Consider the following 21,009-nt stretch of genomic DNA (forward strand, 5'->3'; position numbering starts at 1 on the left):
TTATTGCTTTGTCTAGAATGTTTCATAGCAATAATGTAGAGCTGCTTAATGTCATACTGAAGAACCTTCCAGGCAGAGTAATGGCATCTTCATATATAAGCAGGTGATGGACCCCTAACCAAAATGTTACACAGTGCACCTTTAAATTACACATGTGTAGCCTATGCTGTGATGTCATCTAAAACTCAACAATAAGAATGACATAATCTGCAAACAAATAAAAGTACACAATTTCTAAATTAAATTACTCTCAACTGGGAAACTTTACTCTATGTAACTTTTCTGTTATTTCTGTTATTTATGTAGATGTTATTTCTTCACCTGGAATGACCCATTTTTATTTGCTAAAACATGTATTCATACTGTGAATGTCTTATCCCTGCACTGATCTGACCCATAACTTGGCAGGGTGGTGTCACTTGTGATGTCACCTGCTTATCTCCGTGGAAGTAAATACGTTTAATTTAATTTACAGCCAGTAAGACCCTATAGTAGAAAGTCATGTGAACTTCTATGAGATATGAGCTGTTAACATCTAACATATTTAGATCACCATGTTACCTTTTATTGTTTTGAAAATGCTTTCAGTTGTGTTTTTGATACAGCGAGTCTCCCCTCCCTTTGCTCTGTGCTAAGTCACTCCTCCTTTAGAGTGACATCACAGCACAATCAGATTCATTCATTCATTCCACTAATGAAATGACTGCACATTGCATCAGATTTGTGAAGTTGTAGAGAATTGTTTTGTATCATGCTTTTGCATATTTAAGGTAATATCTGTGCAGGAGCATTGGTGATGAAGACTTGTGGGCGGAGTTTTGTATAGGATTGTACTGTTAACTGATGGTTTGGGAGAGATTGCTATATTACTCAAACATGCCTGGATGACATCTAAAACCTTTTTAGGCAATTGATTTGGTTTCAGTGTGGTAACAACATTATAACACTGTAGGAAGCTGAAAGTAAAAATGTTAATTGCTGTGGCAACCATAGACTGTATAAAGAAGTGGACTAAGGGAGTGTGATGTCACCCATAGTGTTCGGCTCGAGCCAAATGAAGCTCATGAGCCTAGCAGTTATAGTTGGTGTAGGAGTTCCATATTAGTAAGAGGAACTGATTTACAGACAAATGTTCACTTATTGTTTATATAGTCTATAATGGTAAGCTTGTGTTTTTCTATCACTGTGAGACCCATAGGTTGGATTGAATCAAAAGGTATTTCGAAATCCTTTACAAAGAGATACCACAAAAAGGTACACAACTAAAGGTAAACAACTAAATAAAATGAAACAATTTTTTTTTTTTCTCCAGATGAGGGAAATTGATCTCTTGCGTAGCCTGTTGCCACACTTTTGTGTGATGACGTCACATTTTTTACAGCGCTTTTCAGCCATTTTATTAACTTCCTGTTGAGATTCTGGGATGCACCCTGCACGTTTCACTTCTGCTTCTGCTGCTTCTTTCTCATAAACTATAGGAACTCTCAATAAACTACAGTCAGCTCAGAGACAAGGTAAGTGATTTAAGTTTTCCTCGTTTCATTTAAATATTTGTTTATTCATAACAATAGTAATTGTTTTTTGTCTCGCCTTATACTTAACTACACTACAATGTACTGTTACTTAAAGTTGTATGATTATTATTACAACTGCGTTTGCAGTTTTGGCTACTCAATTTGTGAAATATTTGTAAATATTACTTCAGTTATTTTTCTTCAACTAAACAAAGACTCAAGGTCCTACATTACACCAAATTGACTCTTGTGAGCTTGAAGTCATGTTATAAAGTTGTTACCCCTTGAAAAACATACCTGGAGTTGGGGTTAGGGTTTTGTGGTTCAAATGCTACTGCTGCTACTACAACTTCAAAACCTAAACCTAGAAAACACTAGTTTAAGATTATATATTATTGTTGAAAGTTGAATGTAAAGATGGGGTTAAACCAGAAAGTAAAATTATAAAATAAGTCACCACAGAATCTTTTCAAAGAATGTAACTCCTGGTGTCATGCTTTCATTGTAAAGATAAATTATAACCAGTAACTCAAACATCAGCCAAGTCCACCTGTATAAGTACTACTACTACTACTATTACTATTTTTACTGCTGCTACTGCTACTACTACTACTAATCAAGGGTAATTTTTATAATTGTATAATTGTATAACTACTATTACTACTACTATTACTACTAATTCTGCTACTGCTGCTGTTACAAGCTAAAGTGATTCAAATATTACTACTACTATCACTAATACTACTACTACTACAAAACTAAAGTGGTTCAAATATTACTACTACTACTACTACTACTACTACTACTACTACTACTACTACTACTACTACTAATGCCACTACTACCACTGCTACTACCTGCAGTATACCTCATATTTTGGCACACTTTCATGAACATAGCAGCAGGTCTTTAGTGCGAAAAAGGCAAAGTACGGTTTTCATAATGAAACATGTTGTCCCCATTGTGGTCTGTGTAACATCTCAGCACAAAAACATGTACTGTAATTTCAGCATTAAAGGGCTCATATTACACAATTTTCTGGTCTATATTACAATGTTGTTTCCTTTTCACAAACATACCTGGAGTTGTGGAGTTTTTTTTTTTTCATTTGTACATGTTTAACACACAAACCCTGTGTATTTAAGCTGAGTTCTTCTCTCAGAAATGAAAACACTCTGTTCCACCTTGTGATGTCATGTGGTGATACAGGAAGTGCTCCACTGTGTTTGTAAACTCCATACACCTTCACTAGAATTTGGATAATTTCAGCCCTGAAATTGCCAAACTCTACTAAACAAAAGGTAAACAGTAGCTGATAGCATGAAAACTTCTGCTTTATGACATCACAAGGTGTAACAGAGCATTTTGAGCTTTAGAGATGTAGACAGACTAATAATAAAGGATTACTCAAACATGTGTGAATGAATTATAACATGACTTAAAGCTCATGAGAGTCAATGTCGTGTAATATAAGACTATTATAATCATGTTAGAAGTTTGTGGAACATTCCAGAAAGAGCAATAACATCTCCATGGAGACAAGCTGGTAATAGGAAGTAAGCTCTTCACTAGAAAGTGGTTCAAATGCTACTGCTGCTACCACCACCGCTACTAATACAGAACTAAAGTGGTTCAAATACTACTGCTGCTACCACTACTACCACTACTACAAAACTAAAGTGGTTCAAATATTACTGCTGCTACCACAACTACTACTACTACTACAAAACTAAAGTGGTTCAAATACAACAACAACTACTACTACTACTACTACTATTACTACTACTACTACTTCTACTACTAAACTAATGTGTTTCAAATACTACTACAAATACTGCAAAACTACAAAGTGGTTCAAATACTACTGCTGCTACCACTACTACCACTACTACAAAACTAAAGTGGTTTAAATACTACTGCTGCTACCACTACTACTACTACTACTACTAAACTAATGTGGTTCAAATACTACTACAAATACTACAAAACTACAAAGTGGTTCAAATACTACTATAATAATAGCCTACTATTACTAATAATAGAAGTAGTATTTGAACCACTTTAGTAGTAGTAAACCAGACTTAATCCTCAATAAACCTGGAAAAAAGTAGTTTAAGATTCTACATTATTATTTGAAAATTTAATTGCATGGCTAAACATTCAGTAGTATTTAATATGGATTTAACTTACACTTAGAGAAACTCGATTTATCCACAAGGGAAATGACTTGGACACAGTAGCTCACGCATCACAATATATAATAATAACAAAGAGTACAAAAATTCAAAAATGGTAATAAAACATCTATAATAAGTATAATAATTTTAAAAAATGTAATTGGCATCAAATAAGACATAAATGCTATAACTGTAAACTTATAAGTAAGTAAAAAACAGACATTGTAATATAAACACAGAATACCACTCTTACATACAAGAGGTCGTAAGGAAACAGTGCAAAGATGACATGATGATTGACAGAAACACAGGTTTAGCTGTTACATAAGGGTGAGTTGTTGTACATCTGTATGGAGTATGGTTTGAATGAAATCCTGTATCTCTCTCTGTTTGAGCGGAACTGTAGGAGAATGCTGATTTTTGTTGTAATACAGGAAGTGAAAGTGTTTATTCTCAACATTTATGAATTCGCCTTTTGGATATTTCGTGGCAAAGTAGAATGTAATCAACAGAGAAAACTGGCTCTTGCCCCTCTGTCTGTGACTATGACATGATCTCATTCTATACTCTGAAAACCATTGATACAGATGACTTATTGGCTGTGTTGTTTTGTCTCTCAGTGAGCAATGGAGCTGATCAGCTGCTCTGCCCCGGTCCTGGTGAAAGAGTCCTGTCTGGAGGCCTGGATACGGATTGGCTCTGGGGGGTTTGGTCAGATTTATAAAGCCAGACACAAGAAACTCTGCTGCGAAGTGGCCATCAAACTGCTGCACTATGACGACGGGTGAGTGTGTCAGATGCCCCCCCATTCTCCTGTGTGTCAGATGCCCTACCATCCTTCTATGTTCCTGTGTTACATTCCACGCTTTTACAATATACTCAGATGTTTTTATTCCGCACTCTTCATTCTTCTCATTTAATGTTAATTTTATGATGATTATTGATGTTTGATTTGTTTGTATTGTGATTTTATTGTATTTCTTATTCTGTAAAGCACTTTGAATTACTTTCTGTACAAATAAACTTGTCTTGCCTTGCCTAGAGGGAAAATTTCCAAGAATAATGTTGAGTTTGGTTTAATAATTAACTAAAATAATGCTTGATAGACATTTTAAAGAGCATTTATTCATATTTTGTTTGCCACCAGTGGATTTTTGGTATATTTGTTTTCATTTGTGCCAAATGGCTACACAACGCTGCTGAAAACTAGTACAAACAACAACAAACAACAAAGTAAGAGAACAATTGGCAGAGTATGGAGGTTAGAAGAAAACAAGGACTTTTGAAGCAATGGCACCTTAAATACAGGAGAATAAAAATTACTCAAACATTCATGAGTCACTCTAAACTATAGAGCTTACCACGTTCCAAATAAGAAGAAAGTATGGCACGCTTCCAGCTCCATCGACTCTGGCTCTAATTCACTTTCTACTGAAAACACTGTCACCCGTCTGTCTGTAACTGCTGCAGTGAGCCTTGTCATTTTGGTCATAAAATGTTCACATTAACCTGCGCTACATGATCCTGACTCTAATTGTCAACCAGATGCAAATTCACTGCTATAAATGCTAGTCTTGTAAGCTTCATTTGAGGAGCTGAACATTAAGGGTGACGTCACATGCCCTTAGTCCACTTCTTTGTACAGTCTATGCTCTAAATACAAGCTCTTAAAAGTCTTTAACCTCACTTGTTTTTGCAGGAGTGGCTCTGCGTTGCTTCGGGAGTTAGAATTGATGCGTCAGAGCAGCTGTCCCTATGTGATCCAAGTGTTTGGGGTCTTCAGAGGTCTGCCCCCTGCAGGTCAAATGGCGCGACTCGGCCTTGTCATGGAGTTTATGGAAAGGGGCTGTCTGGCCACACTACAGGTAACACACAAAGCACACTTCGCAAATGATTGCAGTTTGAGTGCAGTGGCATCACGCTGGGGGTGTTCTGCATGTATGTCAATGCTAGAATATAGAACAGTTACCATAATAACAAAAAAAACCTGAAGATTCACGAAAAAATGCTAAATGGGTTTAAACAACACATTTTCAGGAGCCTGTGATCAATACGAGTGTTCATGGTCCTGTTTAGGAGTTTGATTTTGAGCAAAAAGGTGAGAGTGACTAACTGACAAACTATTAGCTAATGTTTAAGCACACAAATAATCTCACTTGTTTCAGTTCCAGCTAAATCAACTCTTTCTGGTCAGATTGTGTTCAACTAAAGCGCAGATTAAGTCTAACTTGAGTAATGGAGCTTCTAACAGAGTTGCTCTTTTGGTTACCATCACACCCCCCCTGGAATATTGATTAAAACAGCTGTAAAGTATCACTACAGACTCCACTAACAGACATGGTCCTGTATTTGTCCAGGGCCATCTAGGTGGTGCTCCCCCCTGGCCGCTGGTCTTCAGACTGGCTCATCAAGTCGCTCTGGGGATCAACTTCCTCCACAACCTCGACCCTCCTCTACTGCACCTGGACCTGAAGCCGAGCAACGTGCTGCTCGACTCATATCTCAAAGCCAAGGTACTCGTTCTTTTATATAATGGTAAATTGTGTTGCGTGCCTGAGAAATTATTACTCAGGTTCATAAGCTGTATATATAAATGGATATAGCTAACCTGCTAGCCGCCGTGTTCCCAATAAGAAGAACATGGGGGCACTTCCGGCTCCATTGACTCTGGCTCCAGTTGGCTTACAGTGAAAAGTTGTCCACCCTCTTTGTAACTGCTGCATTGAGCCTCGTCATTTTGGTTTTAAAATGTTTGTATTAATCTGCTCTACATGATCCTGGTATTTTTATTTTGCTATTTTGTCTGTAAATAACTGTAACTGCAGCCTTGATGAGCTGACTGCAGCCGAATGCTGTGGGTGATGTCACACTCCTTTTGTCCACTTCTTTATACTATGCTCAGGTTGCAGCCAGGTGAAAATTATAATGATGAAATTCAGCCATAAGACATGTAGAATGTGATGCTAGTACAGTATAATAATAGATTAGAAGTGCACTATAACACTATTATTTTGCCTGGAATTTTCCACAGTACAGTAGTTAATGCTAAATTGACTTTTCAGGGCTTTTAACCATGTTATAGTTGTTTCCTGTCATCATTTGAAAATGAAGATGTATTTGGAGTGATTTGTGAATCTTTTCAAGATTCGCTTATTTTCAAGATGCCATTTTTTCACGATCACCAGCATATGGTCTCTGCTTTTCTGACTTTTATTTGAGCAAGTTATCAGTCAGCATCCAACTCTCCACCAGATAAGTTACATAATACCCCTTAATATTTGAGAGAAGAAATCTGAACTTTAATCTAATCCAAGAATAACATGCATTTCAGAACATGAATGAATAAAACTCATGGAGACACAGAAAGGGCATCTGACACACAGGGACCTTTAACTGTCTTCATATGGTTCTTATATATTAATGGTCTATATATTTTCTGTCTGTTTGCAGCTCACAGATTTTGGACTGGCCAAAGTTTACCACTCGTCTCGTATTTCTAAAAGGGAAAATTCATCTGAAGAGGGAACTCTGGCATACATGCCTCCAGAAGCCTTCGAACTGTCATACCAACCGACCAAGAGCTCTGACATCTACAGGTACAACAAATGAAACAGATATATAATAATTCAAGAGGGGTATTATGCAAAATCATTCATTTTTTACTTCAGATGTGATCCATGCATGTTTGAGAAATTTAGCGACCTCTCTCAGGCACTATTCAGACCCTTTTATTCACATTTTACAACTAACCGTAAGATTCTGTACAAGGCTCCGCCCACAAGCCTACGTCACTCATGCTTCCACAGAACAATTATCCATGAATATACAAAACATGACACAATACTGTACACTACAACTTAACAAACCTGATGTGATGTGCAGTAGTTTCATTAGCTGGATGCAGGCTGATTGTGTTGTGATAGCGCTCTGAAGGGGGAGTGACTTAGTGCAGAGAGCAAAGGGAGGGTAGCATCAGAGTGTCAAAAACGAAACTCCAATAAAAGGTAACGTGGTGATTTAAATATGTTATGTGTTAGCAATTAATACCTCATAGAAGGAAAAAGATGCATTATGTAACTTTTCTAGTGGTCTGCATGGAGATGTTATTGCTTTACCTGGAAAGTTTAAATGGAATTATCTCCATGGAGGCAAACAGATGACTCCACCAGGCCAAGTTACCAGTCAGGTCTGTGGATAAGAATGCATGTTTGTTTGCAATAAAAACACCTGTACTGTAAAATAAAATGTAAGATTAGCAAGTTTCATGCCATCAAGTGGAAAATTCTGGACAAAGTAATAGCATCTCCATGGTGACAAGCGGGTGATATACTCTCCACTAGAAAATTTAAGTAGTGCACCTTTAAAACCTGGAGCAAAGTCACTGGTCTAACCTTCATGTAATGATATTTTCTGTTTTAGTTATGGGATTCTGCTCTGGTCCATTGTCACTGGGAGGCATCCCTATCAACGTAAGACAAACTAACAAACATTCATTCTGTATGTGTTTCTAAAGGGCCCATATTACATTATTTCTGATGTATGTTATAATGCGGTTTCGTCATCACAAACATTCCTGGAGTTGCGTTTTGTTTCACTTACAAATTTTTAACACACAAACTCTATTTAGACTGAGTTCTTCTCTCAAACAGAAAACACTCAGTTCCACCTTGTGTCATGTGGTAACACTAGAAGTCCTCCACTGTGTTTTTAAACTCCATACACTCACTAGAATCATTTGGATGATTTGAGCCCTGGAATTGCCAATCTCTACTAAACTAAAGATAAACTATTAACATGAGGACTATTGCTTCATAACATCACAAGGTGAAACAGATTGTGATTTAATTTTATTTAATGTGATTTTCAGATTAAAATGTTGTATTTTCCACCAGATTTTCACATGAAATGCTTGAATTTTGATCAAATTTTCACATAAAAGCTTGTATTGTTCATTAGATTTTCATATTATAATTGTATATATTTTTTCACATTAAAATCTTATTTTCCATCAGATGCTATGTCGTCCATCGTGCGTCTCCGGATTCCCCTGGGTGATCGTCCATCGCTGGAGGAGATCCGCCTCCAGGCTACAGGCATTGCTGGGCTCACTGGACTGACTGACCTGATGGTGCAATGCTGGGGCATGAAATCCTCTGAGAGACCCTCCTCCTATGGTGAGCCAAAGAGTCCAAAACAGCATGACTCCACAGAGATAGATACGTTTAACGGTTTTATATTAGTCAAAATGCAATGTGGTAGTGCTGTTATTTTTTCAAAAACATACCTGGAGTTGTGTTTAGTTTCATTCACACATATTCTCAAACAGAAAACACTCTGTTTCACTTTGCAATGTGCAATACAGAAATTGCTCCACTGTGTTTTTAAACTCCATACATGTGTGATTGAAGAAAAAATACAACTGAACGTATTTTTTGATGAGATAACAACATGAAGCAAGGCTTCAAGGTGCACTGTGTAACTTTTCTGGTGGAGGGTCCGCAACTAAAAATATAATACATATCATTTACCAGGACTGTCACAGAGACTGACGTGTGAATACATATTTCAATTTTAAGTGTCCAAAAATGACTGTTCTATCTTTCAGACTGCACCCTGATGACGGAAGAGCTGTTCAAGTTACACAAACATGCTGTCAACTGTGCTGTTCTCAAAGTGCTAGACATACTGGTAAGATTCAAGTACTCTTAAAATATATAACAAAAGAAAAAATTGAAGAAATTTACTTTTCACTAGATTAAAATCATACTTTTACTCATAGTCGAGTCATATTTTTTATTGAAGCAACAGTACTCTTACTTGAGTAAAAGTTTTTGTTCCTCTTCCAAATGTGAGTAAGTGATAGAAGCTTTATGTGACAATATGAAATAATTTGAACATTTGTGTTTCCTGCACCGCTCCTTCAAATACGATTATTTTTATTTTATTTTATTTATATATATATTTTTTTTCATTTTTGTGTCTGTCCTTTGAAAATACCAGATTTTGTGCATTATTTAAAGTTTTGTCTTTCAAATTACATTAACAACAAATTATAAATCTGATGTTATCCCCTTACAGTTACTTTTTAAGTTACTGTTACTTGAGTAGTAGTTCTCCCAAATACCTTTGTACTCTTATTTCAGTAAAATTTTTAGCTACTCTTGCCTATCTCTCCACATTTGTCACTGCTGTCTTATCTTTAAAAGAGCATTATGTAAATTTTCTGGTGGAGAGTACGTCGGATTCTTTTCTCAATGGAGATTGCTATTGTTATTGCTTCGTCTGGAATGTTTCACAGTATAGTATTAAACCTTTCTATCTTTTTGGAAATCAGATCAAGTTACAGGTCAGATCTGTGGAGAGGCAACCCCACTCACAGTCAGAATGTTGTTTTTCTATGTATTTTTGAGCTATAAAACCACATGTAATTGAATACATGTAAGGTTTATTTTTTAATAAGTAAGTAATAAGTAAGATCTATTTAATGTCATTCTGTGGAACATTCCAGGCAGAGCAATGGCATATCCACAGAAGATATAAAGTGCACGTTTACGTGTCCTGAAATGTTATGATTTCTGTTCCTTTTTTCAGGACCAAACTCCCACAGAGTCTCTCATGGACCAGCTGGAGAAAGTTCAAATCACACAGAAATCGGGTCAGACATTTTATTACATGCACTGTGACTGTGTATGGTTTGGTTTGTTATGAGTGGAAATGGACACAGCAATCTAGGGATGCTTCAATATTGATACTTGAAAGCAACATTGATATTCACAGGTTTCATACAAATAATGCCTTCTTGATTTGAAGGACTTTGTGAGGACCCATAGAGGACCTTTCCCCATTCACAAAATAAAATATTTCACTTTGAATTGCTTAATGGCTATGACTACGGAGACTGAAACCCATAAATAGTTTGGACTTGTGTCATCAGGCATTTTCAGTTAGTGTTATATTAAACCAGTGGAGATTTTAAGATGTTTAGGAATTAATCTTACATTTTAAGATTGTCTGAAAAAATACCAAATGGATTTAAACAATCAATACGAGTGCCTAACAGGAAAAAAAACTAAACAAACATAACTAATGCTAACAGTCAGTACAAATCAGCCCACTTGTTGTACTTCTAACATGGTCAGATTGTGATAAAATAAAGCTCAGATTTAGGTCTAACTTGAGTAACATAGCATCAGACATAGCAATGCTTTTCAGTTAGCATCACACCAGCTACAAAGTATCAATTGAAATGACTGTAAATGCTGGATCATATGCTATGCACTATAAATGAATATGGTTTAAAATGTTGCTTTTTGTGGTTTCTTACAGTTAAAGAAGTAAATAATTGCTGCTACAATGTGAAAACAGGAAAAGGCCCAGTTCAGGTAAGAGGAAAAAAAAAATCTACAATAAAATAAAATTAAGTTACTTCTATAAATGTAATAAAAGGACTACATTATTTCTGAAAATGTCAAAACAAAACAAATCAATCAAAACAATCACAGTTATTTGGGACAATATTGCATCATTTTTAAAATGTTATTCATGTTCTTTCCAAAGGTAATCTGTAGGAAGAATAGACTTATTTTCATCTATTATACTGACCAGAAAAGTTATGCAGTGAACCTTTAATCAAAGCCCTGTAACTTCAGGTTATATTGGCTCATTTGGTGATTTTTTGAAGCTACTTTTGAAACTTAATAAAAGAAGAACTATTGTGTTTCCAATTTCCGGTTGCAAACTTCAGGGGAATTCAGGGGAAAATGGACGAACTTAGCACAACTCACTCACCTAGAATGACCCCTTAGATTTTTACAGTATCTAGAACTCTAAAACTTTAAAGTATTAAACTAAACTCTAAAGTATTACAGTACAGTATTACAGTAGTAGTACTAGCAGTAATAGTAGTAGTATCATTTGTAGTAGTAGTAGTAGTAGCAGCAGCAGCAGTAGTTGCAGTTGCAGTAGTGTCAAGATTTGTTATTTTCAGCTGCACGTCTGTGATAACCCACTAGGAGGAGCTACTATACTTGCAAAACCATGTAAGAAAATTCAACAATCTGAAGTTCTAACCGTGTATTCTTTTTTGTTGCAGGAAGTAGCTTGTTACATGAGCAAAGAGCAAAACAGACCAAAAGGTAAAAACAAAAAAACAACTAATGATGTCACGATCGTGATTAAATTCCGTTTTTTTTTTAAAGAAACCTCCAAACTTATGATTTGCAAATGCTGAACATTAACATTATTTGTTTTATGATTTGCTCCACAAAAGTGTCATATTAATTTTATGACTTGAAACACTTTTTTACTGAAAAGCTACACAGTTCACTGAGTTATAGGCCTTTCAACAATTCAAAGTTCCATTTATTAAAGGTCCTATATTTCACAAAATTGACTATTGTGAGCTTTTATGTTATAATGTTGTTACCTCATCAAAAATAAACCTGGAGTTGTGTTTTGTTTAATTCACACCTTTGAGTGATTCTGCATTATTAGTCTGTCTACATCTCCAGTGCATGTAGTGGTAGGTTTCAAGTTAAGAGCTACATTTACCTTTTGCCGTTCAGCAATTCCAGGCTTGAAATCACCCAAATGATTGTAATGAAGTTGTATGGGGTTTAAAAACAAAATGAAGCACTTGCTGTATTACCACATGACATCAAAAGGTGAAGGAGTGTTTTCTGGTTGAGAGAAGAACTAGATATGCAGGACTTTTGTGTGAAACATGTGTGAATGAAACAAAACTCCAGGTATGTTTTTGATCAGGAAACAACATTATAACATGGATCAGAAATAACATAATATAATACCTTTAATATTAGGTAAAACTATATCTGAAACATGTATGTAAGAACACATTTTATTTTATGTATTTAATTATTTATATATAATGTTAATATGAATGTTTATATGATTTTTGTTTTCTTAGATCAGTCGGTGACTTATCCAGTTTGTGTGAGTGATGAGAAACTGAGCTGCTCTAAACTGAAATCTTCATCTGTGAAACCGATCGGAGCATCCATGCCTCTTCCTCTTCCCCTTGTCTCCTCCTCCTCATCCTGCTCTTCTTCCACCTCTTCATCCAAACACAGGGTGCCTGAGGAGACCTTGCTCCCAAACAGATTCTCACAGTATCAGGTCAGTCCATTGTTCTAAATAATAATACTAGTTATTTTGTGCTGAACTGACAGTAAAGGGCGCTAAAACAAAACAATTCTTCTCTCAACATTCATATTCACATTCCTGTATATTTACACATGTGATTCGTTTGATTCACCATGCACAAAAACACATTTAAAGCCACAGTGTGTGAATTTCTGGACCACATCCCCTGTATGATGCTATGAAAATAGAAAGTTAAAACCATTCTTCAGAACACTCTCCATGGAGATAGATAAGTGTATGCCATACTGTGGAAGATAATAGCCAAAGGAGCAGCATTTCCATGGAAACAAGCAGGAGTCACGTTTGTGTAGATGCAAGTCCACTCACAGAAGGATGCAAACACAACCAAATTGCTTACATACATACTCTATTTTTGGTTTAAAAAAGTTACATATTGTGGCTTTAATTTCCTCCAAAATATAAATAGTCAGTAATCAGTCAAAGCTCCAACCACTTTATGCTATTGTTGTGTCCTTAGGCAAGACATTTCACCCACAGTGCTAAGAAGTTCTGTCAAATTGTATGTATTGTAATTTGTTTTTTCTTTTTTCTTTTCTAGCGTCAGTACTCAAGCCCAGACACCCTGCCCGCCCAACAGCCACAGCACCCCCTACCTCACATAAACATTCACTGCAGTAACGTGACAGGACTCCAGTGCGGGAACAACAACGTCATGCACATCCAAGGCCTCATCCACTCAGAGCGCAGACGCCACCCCACTGCGCCTTCTAGAGTTAACCTGCCACCGCAGCGCAGAGGCAGCGGGAAGGATAAAAAAGGAGGAGTGGGATGAAAAACTACAGTCTCAAATCTTATTTTGGACAGAAAAAAGAAAAAACATAGAGTGTATATATAAATAGACATAGCTAACCCCTCTTAGCCTGATTCATCAGCCGGTTTTACTTCTTAGAAACAGTCTAACCTTGCAGTGTTTGTTTGCTCGACGGTAGGCAGGTACTTTTTATCATTTAACCAATTGCTGCTATTTGGTATGTAAAGGGCTGTAACAGGGCTAAGTGGTATATTAAACTTTTCCCAAATCTTGTAGGAAAAAGGGCAATAACGTCTTTCCCCTTGATGAAATTCACCAAACATTCTCGTTATTCTGGCTTTAAATCCTCGTTCTCGGGAATAGTTGACAACACTTAATGTATGGTTCTTTGCTGATTGGTTGATGCCTGAACTTGCACTTTCGGGGTTTTTGCGAACCGTCTATTGTATTTTGATTCCTGACCTAATTGCTGGAGAGAAATGAAATTGAGCGGCGGCACTAGGTGGCGCCAGCCTGGCTAAACCCCTCTAGCCACCGTGTAGGAAGTCTTCATGGAGGCGCTTCCGTTTCCATTATCTCTGGCTCCCATTGACTTTACATTGAAAATTTGTCACCCCTCTCTTTGTTACTGCTGCTGTCAGCCTTGTCATTTTGGTCTTAAAATTAACCCACTCTACATGATCCTGGTGCTTTCATTTTGCTATTTTGTACGTAAATAAATTCCTATTCCTTATATGAACATGGCTCATGCAAATTTCACCACAGAAGTTTGACCTGTCCTCCAGCTCAGTAAACTATAGGGACTCCACAATGTGCTGATGTCATGCTACCAATTATAAAGAACAACTTGGTTCAAATTTTAGCCTTAATAATATTTAAAGGTACTGTGTAACTTTTCTGATTTGTTTACATTCATGTGCTTTTAAAAAAACTATAAGTTAATGTTTTTATTTTACTTAAGCTAACACTAGTTAATGTTATGATTAACATCCCTGTTTTTTCTCCAGTTTTCCTAAATATTTGCTTCCTGAAAATAGTCATTTAAAAATAAATGGAACACATTAAATTATTCAGCTAAAATATAAAATTTCCCCATAACATCATTTATTTATTTCCCCCTAAATTCCTACTCTCACTTTTCATTGGATAACGCTGTGAAAACCCCTATTGGATAACATAACTGTCTCGCACATGTGTTCGTAAATGGGGCAGAACTATTGGGAAAAGTTTGGCCGTTGCGGTAAGTTAATTTAATTTATGCAAAAATATTCAACCTTATACTTAAATTTAAGCACAACTGTTAACAATAAATTAGATATATTAAGGATGCATTTCCGTAGTTTATGAACAAAGTAGAGTTGTGAATATAGAAAACATTGAAATAAGAACATATATACCGCTAACATGCAATACCTTCATACGGAAATTGCGCTTTTTCCAAAGTTAAAGCCTTAATGTTAATTCATAATAAGATAAGATTTTATATTTATTTCAAGCCCTTTCTGTACAAACTATTGGAATGGACATAAAAATAAAACAGTGATAAAAGAAAATGGCAAAGTAAATCGGTGAAGTTTATGTTTTTTTCGGCTAACGCTAAACCGGAAACGGCTAAAAATTGTTGACTTGACCAACTCTCTTGAAAAGTTTGGTCATCTCACTAAAATCTAGGCATTTCAGACGAGTCTCCATAGAGCTAGAGTATTTAATAAACAGACATTCTCATTTGTTTACAACATTTGTCTGAGAGAAAGTGCCTCTTCTAAAAACTAAAGATAAAAATGCAATAAATTGCCTCATTAATAAGAACAATTACTTTAAAATCGATGTAAAATGTACAAATCAAGAAACTTAACAATAAAAAAAAGTTAAAAATTTCCATATTAATAAAGGTTATATAGTACACAAAAAACACTATTGTGAGCTTTTAGCCATATTATAATATTTTTACCTAATCAAAAACATACCCAGAGTCGTGTTTTGTTTCATTTACTCATGTTTATGTAATTCTTTATAATTAGAGAGTGTCTATATCTCCAAAGATGAAAAGGCTCTGTTCCACCTTGTGATGCCATAACTCATGTAGTGGAAGTTTTCACAGTATGGGTCCTTCAACGCTTTTAATGTTAGATAAAACCATATCTGAAACCTTTATGCTTAGAATTTTGCACCATAAGAACACATTTTATTTTATTTATAAGTGTTAGTGTGGTTGAAAGAAAGGAAAAAATCAATAGTAAGACCACAGTGACAATCAACGATTAAAAAAAACAATCTTAGTCAAATTTTAATAATCGATCATCATCAAAAAAAAAAATAATAATAATAATGTTGGATTTTAATCAGTAATACACTTTTGTTGTAAATATTCTCAAGTTAGAAGCCTTCCCTCATCATATTTCGACCTATATTTGGTCCAAAAAAAAGTGTAAATTTTCTAAATTTACAATAAAACGTATAGTTTACTAGTTTTATATTATTCATTGAAGTTTGTGACGTAAGCTGATAAGTCCCGCCCCGAAGCGAGATGCCTGGATTTAAAAAACTCCCTAAAAAAGTTTGGTCCCTCCTCCTCCATTCTCCGCTCTCCTTCCACCTCTCCGGGGCGGCGCACTGTTGTTTTCACCGGTGATGGAGACGAGAAACCCGCTACAACTACCCTCCATGCGGCGACCGGCTCTGCTTCTTTCAGTTTAGCCGCAAAACCGTGCACAAAACAGCGCCAAAGTGCAGAAAGAGCGCCGGGAGTGGATGACTGCGCGTGGACATGGACAGGACCGAGCAGCGCGTGTCCTTCGCCCACGCAGAGGTCCATTTGAGCGGGGGAGCGCCTTGGGGATTCACGCTGAAAGGAGGTCTGGAGCACGGAGAACCGCTCATCATCACTAAAGTAAGAGAAAAACTCGCAATCTGTCATTTTTCACAATGAAATACCCCAAATATAATCGCAAAACTCGATATTAAAGCATTTTATTGCGACTAAAGATGCAAATGTGTAAAATGTGCTTAGAAATTCCGCTAGCAAACTGTTGATCATAGCGGTAAATGGCATGTTTAATTGTTGTGTTTTTGATATAGCGCTAAATTGGTACTACATTGTAATTAGCATGCTAAATTTCAAGCAGGTTAGGTTAGTTCCAGTTTACCTCATTGAAAGTGTGGCTATTTTTGTTATATTGATCTGTGAATATTTGTAGATTTGAATGACATCAGCATCCTTGGTCTGGACTTTTTAATATGGTTTCATTTTTGTGTTACTTGAAATTTATTCTCAGTGTTATTTATCTCCGGTTCAGCGTAAGGTTTATCTAGTTCTCCTTATAATAGATATAATTAGATTTTTTAAATTTGTGGTGGCAGCAACGTTTGAGCTCCACCAAAACAGTAATTGTGACTAATAGCTGCTTCTCTCATTCAAAGTGGCTTCCCTGTTTGACTGTAGATCAGTGCAAATGTTCAAAGTAATGGGGTCTTATTCTGTGTACAAGCTGCTAACCCAGTAGAGCTGCATGCTTTTGGAAAACATTTTTAAACAAGTATAAAGTATTACATTTGCTATACATGTTTTAATAAGGGTAATTTTACTTCTATGGGATATTAACTGCTATAACATGTAACATATTTAGATCACCATGTTACCTTTTATTGTTTTGAAAATGCTATATCTGCTGAACCCCCCCAAAGTATTAACATTTTTAATATCTCACTTTTGTTTTTGACATTCTGAATCCCCCCTCCCTTTGCTCTCAGCATTATGTCACTCCCCCTGCAGAGCGCTTATGAGCATGGATAATGTAGGCTTGTGGGTTTAGCACAGTTTGAGTCTTATTGCTAACCATAAGGAGTAGGATTGTGCAAACATTTAAGTATCGATATATTGTATAGTTTAATTTGATGATACATTGTGGATATCGTGGGCTGCTTATTGATAAGAGTATTTTTTGGTATATTTTACAAAATTATTTTGTGAAAGAGCTACAATTTGGACACAGGAAACTTAATGCAATACGTTTTCATAGTTTTAATGAGTGAAATGGGTGTTTTTCCATGTTAACTTTACACCAGCTTAGTGGTTTAAAAAACACTTTTTTAGTATCACAGCCATGATTTAGCCTTTGTTTTTTACTGAACAGTATCTAATCGTTTTGAAATATAATATTTAGAATCGTAATGAATCGAAAGTGCACAGTATTGAAAAACATATTGTATCGTGGTATGTGTTGTATGAGCAACTTCTTAATGATACCCAGCCCAAGTAAGGAGGGAAAGGGCTAAGGATAGGGATTGAATAGGGCCCCAGGAGAGATCACTAGATTACTCAAACATGCTTGGGTAAGCCCGAAAACCTTTTCAGGTGTGTTTTTTGATAAGGACCAATGTTATAACTTGGCAGAAAGCTCAAAAAATGACTTTGCATAATACTCCCCCTATAAAAGGTCCGATTCTGTTCACATTGTGCCCATTGTAAACACGTCCAGAGACATTAACATTTGAGAGAAGACTGAAATGTGAACTGATAAACTAACACAAGAATCACATGCATTTCAATACCAGTCTACCAAGTGTTTAGTTGAGCCTGTTAACAGCTAGTAAACCAAAACAAACTAGCTTGAGAGGTCTGTGATGTTTTCAGTGTGTCTAGAAACCCTGTGTTTTGCAGCTAGACTTGATTCATGCACTGTTTTGAGCATTATTGACAATCTTTTTTTCTTTTTTCTCCTTATTGTTTTGTGAATTCTTCTGATTGCGATAACCAGATTGGAATTTTGCAATCTCTCAGAAATGTGCTCCATACAATGTGTTGCCTGTCTTGGTTGAAGTCTTATCTCACAAAAAACTCTCTAAAGGCGCTTTACCACATTTTTACCGTCTTTACCGCCACATTTTTACCGTCTTAAAAACAGTTTGCAGTGGTCCAAAGTTATTCCTTACTTACCTTATGCATTCTGGTCATTCAAATTATTCACCACGATGAGTTTATAAGTGCTTCTCAACTGTCATAGACCGGAGTGTAGTTTTGCTGTCAAGGTAAAGCGAATAACAACTAGCATGTTAACAGCACACTTCCTGATTATCTGACAGTAAAATACTTTGTAATTAGATGCACACATAACACAGACCCCAAAAGCTGTCTGTACTGGGGCAAGACACATATTTTTCAAATACTGTATTTTTTCGAACTGTAAGGTGCACTCCTTTAATTTTCTCAAATCAACAGTGCGCCTTATAATCTGGTGTGTCTTATGTATTAATTCTAGTTGTACTTACTGACCTCAAACCAATTTTATGTGGTACAAGGCGCTCAAAAATCAGTCAAAATGTTTTATTATGACTTTTGTAAGCTACGAAGCTTGATGAATTGTCATGGCACATACGGTACATGGGGAAAAAAATAAATCACATACAGAAGTGCAGACATATAATTTTATTCTCTTGCCTCTCCACAGATCTGACCTTTAATTTGGTCTGAGTGGTCACCATGGTTTAATGCCATACTGTGAAACATTGCAGATAAAACAGTGACATCTCCATGGAGAAAAGCATTTGACGCACCCTCCACCGGGAAAGTTACACAGTCCACCTTTAAATCAAACTACAACTCAAGTTTTTCTTCTAATTTAGCATATTTCTCCTATATTATCCTGTGTTGACAATCTGTTGCCTCTCCAGTCATTACCCAGGACAAGTTCATTAGAGTTGATGGTTGTCAGCTGTTCCTAAGTAGAATAAAGAGGTGTGTATATTCTCCACAGTGCAGGGGTCAGGCCGGGGTCCCGAGGGTGCTAAAAGGGTCTCCCAAGGGCCCCTCTGCCAACAAGACTCATCCATTTAAGACCTCTCTGTTTTAAGTGATGACAGACTGAACCAGAGCCCATGAAGTGGCCACAAATTGTAGAGTAAAAAAATGTAGACTTTATAGATCCACAAGGGAAATTATTTAGACACAATAGCTCTCATGTCACAATATAATATAATAATAATGAAAAAAAAAAAGATGATTGGTGTCAAATATAGCACAGTTATACAATTTTATATGTACAAGTAAAAATAAAAGAATATAAATAAAACTGTAAATACAAAATATATCTTGGCTATATACAAAAAGAGTGTAGTTAATGTTTAGTGTGTATGACTGTGTTTGTCTAATTATGACTTGGTTTGGTGGTTTAGTACCTGTGATAAATATCTGTTATATCAGTTAAGTGGCAGTTTGTGATAAAAGTTGGGAAGAAAAGTACAAAATCACAGGTAATGTAAATTCCAAACAAAATGAGAGAATTTACGTACACTTTTTACAATATAAACAAAACAAAGGTGCTGTTGTTTTATTTATTTAATATTCAATAGTCTAATTATAACTATTGTATACAGTTGAAGAGGTAACAACATTATAACATGGCTTAAAGCTCACGAGTCAATTTTGTGTAATATAGGACCTTTTATTAGTATTTTGTATAGGAAGTTCATAATTCAGCCCTCTACAGCTCAGAACTTGACCTCCCAAAATGATGGGAGTTCCATCTTTCATTTATTGAACGGTATAGTAATTCTTGTGACGGATATTTGTACATGTTCACTGTCTCTTGTCATGAATATTTAAACTCACCTGTGGAGTGGAAAACCTGGTCACTCATCTGGGAAAAAAAAAAAAAAACACCTTTAGGGAAAATGGAGGAGATCAAATCAGTTGTTTCGTGGCTTTAGTGTGTAATGATTAAAGGGCCAGTACCAGACTTTTCCCATGTATTTGAGCAAAATGTGCCTTACCCCAGTACAGACATGTTGTAATTGCTCTTAAGGTCAAAATAAGTCAGCTGTGAACTGTCTGCATCTAATTATGAAGTGTTTTATTGTCCGAGAATCAGGAAGTTCACTATTGATAGTTGTTCTTAGTATTACCGTGACAGCAAAACTCAGCTCTGGCCTCTGAAAGTTGTGAAAAGTGCTTAGAAACTCATCACAGTGAATAATTAGGATGCTCAAAATGCTTAAGGTAAGTGAGGAATAACTATGGACCTCTACAAACTGTTTAAAATGGACTACTTCTGTTTTTATTTTTTTTTTTTAAGATAGTAAAAATCTGTTTTGTTTTGTTTATTGTGAAGGAAATAATGGATTTTTTCATTACTTCTGTTCAAATTGCTATTTCAGTTCAACTGAGATTAATCTTGCAGCCCTACTATGAAATGTTTTTTATTTTCTTTTTATGTTTTCAATTTTAAAATTAATCAAACAACAACATTAATAAAATAAAGATATACAAAAAACAAAACAAAAACCCTACCACTCCCCACTCCTCTCCCCACCCTCAATATATACACACAATTAGACAAAAAAAAAAACACTAGGTATACAAACATCAAATGTCAGTCAACAGCTACTA

General features: G+C 35.8%; 2 protein-coding genes across 2 annotated transcripts in view; both read left to right on the forward strand.

Moving 5' to 3' along the window:
- The first annotated feature begins 1,309 nt into the window (after positions 1 to 1,309).
- On the forward strand, positions 1,310 to 14,364 carry ripk3 (receptor-interacting serine-threonine kinase 3). The gene is made up of 13 exons (XM_020922739.2): positions 1,310 to 1,514; positions 4,312 to 4,475; positions 5,391 to 5,556; positions 6,049 to 6,204; positions 7,142 to 7,287; positions 8,111 to 8,160; positions 8,704 to 8,865; positions 9,297 to 9,379; positions 10,283 to 10,346; positions 11,018 to 11,073; positions 11,784 to 11,826; positions 12,618 to 12,826; positions 13,413 to 14,364. The coding sequence occupies exons 2-13, from the start codon at positions 4,318 to 4,320 to the stop codon at positions 13,644 to 13,646; spliced, it is 1,527 nt and encodes a 508-aa protein (XP_020778398.1). The 5' UTR covers positions 1,310 to 1,514; positions 4,312 to 4,317; the 3' UTR covers positions 13,647 to 14,364.
- A 135-nt stretch (positions 14,365 to 14,499) lies between these two features.
- Positions 14,500 to 21,009, forward strand: part of LOC129409745 (protein Shroom4-like) — an 83,926-nt gene continuing 77,416 nt past the window's right edge. The window contains exon 1 of the mRNA XM_055156292.1: positions 14,500 to 16,515. Coding sequence (XP_055012267.1) covers positions 16,393 to 16,515 — 123 coding nt within the window. The 5' untranslated portion in view covers positions 14,500 to 16,392. The remainder of the gene's footprint in view (positions 16,516 to 21,009) is intronic.

The sequence above is a fragment of the Boleophthalmus pectinirostris genome, unplaced genomic scaffold (assembly GCF_026225935.1).
Source record: "Boleophthalmus pectinirostris isolate CB_2022bp ecotype Guang Dong unplaced genomic scaffold, ASM2622593v1 HiC_scaffold_20, whole genome shotgun sequence".
Lineage (NCBI taxonomy): Eukaryota > Metazoa > Chordata > Actinopteri > Gobiiformes > Gobiidae > Boleophthalmus > Boleophthalmus pectinirostris.